The sequence below is a fragment of the Vitis vinifera genome, chromosome 6, assembly GCF_030704535.1.
Source record: "Vitis vinifera cultivar Pinot Noir 40024 chromosome 6, ASM3070453v1".
NCBI lineage: Eukaryota > Viridiplantae > Streptophyta > Magnoliopsida > Vitales > Vitaceae > Vitis > Vitis vinifera.
The window spans coordinates 4,528,275-4,536,129 of NC_081810.1; the positions used below are offsets into that span (position 1 = coordinate 4,528,275).

Sequence of the window (7,855 nt, forward strand, 5' to 3'; positions counted from 1 at the left end):
TTTACTTGTGAATTGATGTCTTTTATGGTATGGAAGTGACAATACAAAAATAAAATAAAATAAAATAAATAAAAATAAAGCCATCACTTTAGAGTCCATTAAAGTAGAGAAATAAAGAAGTCACAAGCTTATATCATATAAAAATAAAAATAAAATAAAAGGAAGCTTTTTCTCAAATGGATGAAAGGGAGAGAAGTGTTGAGGCATAAATCAACTTCAAAGCCCCCACCAACTATAAAGGGCCTCCACTTCCATTATTTTCATGCCTCACTTGCTGTCCCTAAATTTAAGGATTCCCCCATCTAACAATTATTCACAATTCTTATCCTTCTTCGTCAAGTTTTGCATTCATACCTTTCCTTTCTCTCTTCCATCGCCATCTCCATCACCATCATCATCATTATGATGGTTAATTATATTTTACCCCTCAATCTTTCATTGTGTATTGCATTTTATCCTTCATTTTCAAAACCTAACACTATATCATTTAAACTTATTATTTATTTATTTTCAAATGCCTTCAATAGCAACTAGTTTTATTTATTTATTTTAGATTAATGTTTGTGTGATTATTTATGATTTTCGTATGCAACTAAAGAAATATAACAGATTTGAATTTATATAATAAGTGTTTTTTTTTGTATTTTAAAGTTTGTTTAACAATGATTTTAGAAAATATTTTTAATTTAAAAAAATATTTGATAAAATTTATAAAATACTTTTAAAAATCTAAAAAATTATTTATAGTGTTTTTGAAAAAAAATAAAATTAATAAGTGATGCTTTTAAAAACACTCATAAAAAAACACTTTTATTAAAAATAGTTTGAGTAAAAACATTACTAATCTTATTTTTTTGCCGACCAAATTATCATTAACTTTTTAACAAGTTTGATGATAAAGGTTGTGTGAACCCCTTATTATTATTTTTGCTTTGGAGCTATCATGGAGTATTTCATGATATTCAATACTTTTGTTGTGCGAACTTAATGTCTCATTTATTTGTATTGTGTTATCTTAAAAGCTTAAAAATAAATAAAAGAGAAATTTATTTGGATTTAAAAACTATGAAAAGGCAATTTTAATTAGAAGAGATAAATTTTAAAAAAATATAGTTTGGATCCATTCATTACTTTCTAATTTTAAAAATAAAAATTGATAACACCTTCTATATCAAGTATACCATTTTTTTACACTTTCTTTAAAAAATGAACAAATTTCTAAAATTTATTTAAAAAATTAAGATACTAAATTTTTTTACTATAAATCTTAGAAACAAATTTTAAAGATATCATATACTTTTTATTACATTAAATACTATATTTTATATAAAATCTATTATTATTTTTTATTTTTAAAAATAAAAATAAAAAATATATCCAAAAAAAGCACTTACATTATATTTATTATTGGAATCATATCATTTCGATGAAAAAATCATATAAATTAATGATAAAGTACGATTAAATGATATTTGGCTTAGTTTTATTTTTATTGTAATAGAACCTAACAGAGTTTAGATGGTGTTTGTTTTTTAATTGAATAGAAAAAATCAAAATATTTAATTTTTTCTATTCAGCTAAAAGTAACATATTGACACCATCCAACATAATTAAAGTAAACTTATTGATAACAAGTTTACTTTAATTATATTAAACGATGTTAATAGATTACTTTTTATTAAATAAAAAAAATTAAATATTTTAATTTTTTATATTGAGTGGAAAAACAACACCACCTTAGTAGTGTTATTAATCAATGATATGCCTTAGAAGAAAAAAAATTAAAGTAAGAGGAGAGGATAAGAAGACATTAAGAAAAGGTAACCCTATTTTAGGAAATGGATTTTGAAAAGACTAGGAAAGAAAAGCCATGAAACGGGCCTAAAGTAAAAAATCCTAATGAGGGCGTGCCCCACACCATGCAACAAGTATTTGGGTGGTTGGGTTGGAGGAGAAAAGGTGACCGCCACGTGGTGGTTGCAGAAACCTCAGAGATAGATAGAAGGAGGAAAAGGAAGTGATTGATTTGACCACACAGTGATGCATTTAACCATGAACAGTTAACATCGGATTCATGTGCTTTTTTTTCCTCCATCCCATAATGGAGAACCGCTTTGCTCACCCGCTGTGACACGTGGATTTCCCCCACCAATCAGTTTTCAAACTGAAAAGATATCTTTTTATTTTTGTCCAATGAGATTGCACCCGTCACCTATCTTCCTTCACCAAGGGTGCTCCAACCATTGTGACCAAAGATTAAACAAGATACCCGCTTTTTACTGTATCTTCTGCCATCAATAATTAATAATATTTAAAGTAACCTTAAAGCGATATATTAATTTAATTTTATTTTTTAAAGAAAGAAATAAAGAATTTTAATCAAGATGAAGATGCTTCAAACAAACTCTTTGAACTCAGTGGACACAGCCAACTGGACCGAGGAGTCCGGGAAATAAATGTTTCTCCTTTTGCCACAGTACAATTGCATGGTACCAAAGCCTAAAAAGTTGAAAGCAAATAAATAAATAAAGAAAGGAAAATGGAAGTGAAAGGAGGCTGATGGGTTGAAAAAGAAAAAAAAAACCCAATTTTGGCAAGATGGATGGCTGATTTTAAATCATTCTAGTGAGGTTTTTCTGTTACCCATCATAGGCAATCAGGAGACGAACCTTATTTACTCTTTGAGAGTTTTTTTTCCCTCGGGTACCATTTTCATTAGAAAAAAAGAGGATCTTTTTGTCCCAAAAAAAACAAATTATAAGAGAGAGAAGATCCCATTTAATGTCCTGGAAAAGCATCCAAATGTCACAGGGTTTTTTTTTATAATATTTTTCATGAGATGGGTAATGGTAACTGGTAAGAAGGTACTTGTATTTAAATTCACTTAGGTTTCTCTCCCACTTGCTGTATCGCTGCAAAGCAGAATGTACCCTGTCTGAAAATCCAAAGAGATATGGGAGTACCCCAATTTCACAGTTTTTGGAGGATGGGAGTGCTTGGGCACATGAGTGAGCTAGTGTTACGAGGTATGGTACACGTTTGATAATTTTGGGTGTAGACTAGGACCTTATTGTTTGAAAAGTACAATCAGAATTAGGTACCAGTACCTCCAATGGAGTATTGTGTGTTGGGGGGGGCCTTGCGCCTCTTCCTGCTCTCTATGTACTTTCCACTTCCCTCAACTCCTACCACTACCTTCACTATTGTGATAATTGATAAATGCTAATAAATCGAATCATTACTATTTTCCATTGGTTGTGTGATACAGCCAGGCCATAAAAAGTTAAACAGAAGGGATATGGAATCAGCATTTTATAATCCAGAAGCCAGCATTTTTCAAGCAATCAGCCAAGCATACAAATGCCTATTTTGCAAAGAAACGTGTCAGGGAAAAAAAAAATTCATGTAACATGTCTACAAGTTATAGTAATGGTATCGCAGAAAAGTGCTACTCAAGGTGATGATGTAGATCAATTACCAAGTTACAGTGAGTTTGAAGATCACTGTAGTAATCTTAATAATGGATTGGACAAAAGAGGTAGTAGAAAGTAGAAATCCATCAGACACAACAACTAATAAGGAAGTTTAATAGAATTTCAACAACCCAGTGCTACATAACAAAGGCAAAAGGGATTAGCATTTTCTTGATACTAATAAATCCTGTAGAGTAATGGTTTACCAAACTAGTTGGGCGCCTAGACATGGCGCATATCAATCGACTATTTGAAACATACAAATGAATTTGAAGACCACTCTGTTTTTGTTGTGGTTGCCTATCCGCCTTTGATAAAGGGGGAGGTGGAGGTGTGATGGGTGGATTAAGGTGGTGGGGGCTTCATCTGGAAATAGTATTGAGAGGGGTGGGTGACGGCTGAGGCGGATGAAGCAAAACAGATAGAGTGGGATGTTGTGTTGGGCGGTTTAGATGAAAGAATGGCAGCGGAGGGAGCAGTGGTAGCCGAAGATGAGAATCCTGATGATGCTGCAGTAGAGAACAATGGCATTGGAGTAGCAGTGACCTGACCATGCATTTGCCACCCCCAGTTTGGGAGTCCTTGTGAAGAACTTGCTTCAATTCTTCTCTCTGTTGCCCTTTCCTGCCAAACAAACAACACAATTTTAATTCTGATGAATCAAACATGGTGGTTTTCCATACAATTTTTTTTATCAGTCAAACAATTCAAATAACACATACAATTTTCACCCTTCTATTGAGTTTCAATCATTCTAGAACACAACTAATCAAGCATCCTTTCCCACCTAAGGACTGAAAATTTTGACAGAACTGGGAAGAGCATTCAAGTAATAAAATGATCTCTAGTTTCATAACAGATGATTATACCATACTATATAGGTCTACAACACTGCTCCACAATCCAAGGCCCGAAAATTTTGATACCATTATTGGACATTCATGGATGAAATATTTTTGTAATTTTATAGCAGGAATGGTTATATGATATTTTATAAGCATAAAACACCACACTACACTACACAACAATTGCAGGCAGTTTCCTCATTGTTTAGAAACATGCTTATAAAGCAAGATATTTTATTTTAGTATCAAACTGAGTCTGTAAAATATAAGTATATAGATCAACTTCTGTAACAATTCTATAAAGTATCTCATGTTCATTGTTCTCAAACTCCCACAACACAAAACAGCATATATGCAAGAACATAATTCCTGTGTCTCCTCATCCACCTAGTTTGCATCAATTGTGATGCAGATATGCACACACATACACAGAAGGGAAAACAAAAAAATCTAGAAAAATTAAAGAAGATAAAAATATTCCAACTTGAAGTAATGAGATTTAAATTTTATACCTCATAGCCAGGAAAGAAGCTGGGATATACACCAGTCCACAGAGGAGGGTGCTCCGATGTCATTGCTAGCCCTTTGAAAGACGGGTCACCCGCTGTTTCTATATTAGGGTTCTCCATCTGCAAAAGTAGGACAAAAAGGAGACAATTATCAATAGATTTACCATTTAATGCTCTGATAATCCATCGCGAGAAGAAAGGACTAAAACAAGCCATGTGTTCTCAACAGCTAGCTAACTTTGAATAGGTGAACACCAAGAAGATTCCATCTCCCAGTGTCAGAGTCCATCAACTATGCTACTAGATCCATTAATGTTCAAAATCACTTAAAAGTTAGAAGAACGTAAAACAACAAAGACTTAATGCCCAGAAAAAATTCAAATATTTAAATTCAAAAACTTACCATTGATCTCCTTCCATTGTGAGCATCATGAGAGCCAGAGTGAAATTGGAGATGCCCCAAGCCGTCAATTTCCTTTGGGCCATTGCTTAAAGGAGGAGAAATCCCCAAGTTCAGATCAAGATTGTGATCACTACCTGCATTAGGCATTGAGACGATACTCACGTGCACACCATTCACCAAAAAGCAAACACAATATGTTCCAGGTTTGCATATGAAAATAAGTTCCTTGGCTGATTAAATTGAATCAAACAAAAATAACAATTGGGATTAAGCAATACCTTCATTGCTGGCCTCAGGGATCATCTCCCCTTCATAAGTACTAGGCTCAAAGTTGGTGACTGCCTCTCTTCCATTACATTTGATAGCCGCCTTATCATAAGCCCTGATTTCCAGAAAATCAAAATGGAGATAGAGTGTTGGTAGAACCATATTGAGGTTGAGAATTCAGGGTAATAAATTCAGTATCAGGTAGAGTGTAATTCATGATCATTAGGACCTTGCAGCTTCTACTTCACTGTCGAAGAGCCCAAGATATATATACCTGCAAGCAAGCATCGTAACCTCCACGATGAAAATAAGGTCCCCAATCATTCTTTTTTGAAATAGGCATCTTATATTGTTTAGCAGAAATGGAAATAGAAAATACATACCATTCATAACAATCCAAAAACATTCTCAATTCAGCCAAGTGCCAAATGAATTAAAATCATTAATAAATATGGTTTTATTATAAAATTAATAACTATTGCTCCTAAGAACAAAACAATCTGAAATATAAATTCCAAGGTCATGTTCCTCACTTTTTTCCAAGAAATTGACCCATTCGAGCTTCCCACCGGCCACATTTGTGCAGTGTCACCCCTCGGTATTTTGAGCTCCCCCTGGAGAAACCAGTACTCTGGCGACGGAGTATGTGCACAAATTCTTCCTTTGTCAGATTCTTCATCTGCACATTAATCAAAACAAGTTAAAACCGAATTAAAATCAATCTTAAGACTATAAATATAGTTCCATCAGTAACAGGTGCATTGCCCAACCTGTTTCAGATCCTCATCATAATCACTAAGATTAAAATTAATGTCAGCATCAACTCCCCGAAACTTAATAGCCGCTCGATCATAGGCTCTGGAACCCATAAACCCGAATTAAAGAAAACCCATAGAAAGTTCAAAGCAGCTTAATATTCAAGCTATAAAGCACGAAAAAAATTTCTCCATGAACGAAATATACATACCTAGCTGCAGCATGAGCAGTGTCAAATCCACCTAGCAAAACCCCAACATAGAAATTCAACAAACACACCAAAAACAGAAAATGGTAACATATTTAGTACCCAGTAAATTCATCAAACAAGCAAGTTCATATCCATACCCAAATACACTTGTTTCCCACAATCCCTGCAGCAAAAAAGAAAACTAAGATAAAAACTATTCAACTCTCATAAAACACACATACAAAGAGATATCAGTCGAAATCGTAATTCATCTAAGCAGATAAGCACATCAAATTCTATGAAATCCTATTGAAATTTAACGAAAGCAACAAACCAGATATGCGATTCCCATCTTCCAGTCCTCCTGTAGAACGTAACTCCTCTGTACTGAGAGCTTCGGGACCTGGGTCCCCTCCTGCTCTTCTTCACCGGCTGTTGCTGTTGCTGTGGCTGTGGATGCTGTTGAGCCACTCTCACCTCTTGCCCACCAACAGTACCACTCTGATTGAATGACAGGTCGATCCAATTGCTTGACGACTGCCCCTGAAAAAACACAGAATCTCCACCAACTCCTCCACCGGCACTCATCGGGAACAGCTGCCTCGTAACGACATCGTTCGGACTACCGCAATCACCGACCTTCAAGATATCGAAATTCAACGAGAAGGCATCGCCGGCGCGTGTGGAGCAAGAGTCATCGTCGCCGCCGCCATTGCTCGACGCTTCTGCATTCACGATTGACGAGTTGGAGGTCCCCGACTCGTCCATTTGAGTTCCAGAACCTTCCGGAAACTTCTCCGACCCTACCACCGAGTCTCCGTGCTGAGTCGAATCGCTCGAGCCAACATTGAGATTGAGATCCAACATGACTCCCTCCTCTTCAACTCCGATTCGCCTCCCTCTCTCACAGGCTCAGCTTCACAGAATCACCTCCACCAACCATTTGAGCTCCAACCAACGGCTGAGACCACGATTCTACTGCCACCGATGAATCCGACCGCTAAGACAAATCGATCCGATCGGAAAATTCAACGATCAACCACAAAAAGATATCAAACGACGATCGGAGCTCAAAATTCGAAGAGCTTCGAGAGAAAAACAACTCGATAACTGAACATTCAGTGATCAAAACACACCAAAAAAGCGTGAATTACGAGCTCCTCTCTCTCTCTACAACCACCACAGAACCAAAAAAAAAAAAAAAACTAGCTAGTGAACGAACAAAGAAGGAGAAGCTAGCCGGTACGACGTCGTTTACAGAAGCAGGTTCAAAAGTTTCCGAAGTTGCATTTCCGGTTGAGTCGGCGAGGACTGTCGGAGTCGGAGAGAAAACATCGCCGACTGTCGGATTCCATGGAAGAGAGGGGGAGAGAGAGAGAGAGAGGGGCAAAGAAGCAGATGGGACGTGTGAG

General features: G+C 35.7%; 1 protein-coding gene across 2 annotated transcripts; it reads right to left on the reverse strand.

Moving 5' to 3' along the window:
* Nucleotides 1-3,562: 3,562 nt before the first annotated feature.
* On the reverse strand, nt 3,563-7,855 carry LOC100246815 (ethylene-responsive transcription factor RAP2-7). Of its 2 annotated transcripts, XM_002284713.5 has the most exons (10): nt 6,778-7,855; nt 6,602-6,627; nt 6,465-6,495; nt 6,268-6,355; nt 6,031-6,176; nt 5,727-5,771; nt 5,509-5,612; nt 5,231-5,364; nt 4,831-4,947; nt 3,563-4,097 (listed from the first exon to the last, which is right to left on the reverse strand). In XM_002284713.5, the coding sequence occupies exons 1-10, from the start codon at nt 7,308-7,310 to the stop codon at nt 3,819-3,821; spliced, it is 1,503 nt and encodes a 500-aa protein (XP_002284749.2). In that variant the 5' UTR covers nt 7,311-7,855; the 3' UTR covers nt 3,563-3,818. The 2 variants fall into 2 exon arrangements, with proteins under 2 accessions (XP_002284749.2, XP_010651097.1); XM_010652795.3 differs by lacking the exon at nt 5,727-5,771.

Bases quoted from the DNA above. Each gene is read 5' to 3' on its own strand.
- LOC100246815 (XM_002284713.5), bottom strand. From the start codon at position 7,310: ATGTTGGATCTCAATCTCAATGTTGGCTCGAGCGATTCGACTCAGCAC. The intron at 6,177-6,267 runs GTTGGGCAATGC...ATTAATGTGCAG, and splicing joins ATGATGAGGATCTGAAACAG to ATGAAGAATCTGACAAAGGA. The intron at 5,772-6,030 runs GTGAGGAACATG...GCTTGCTTGCAG, and splicing joins GGTCAATTTCTTGGAAAAAA to GTATATATATCTTGGGCTCT.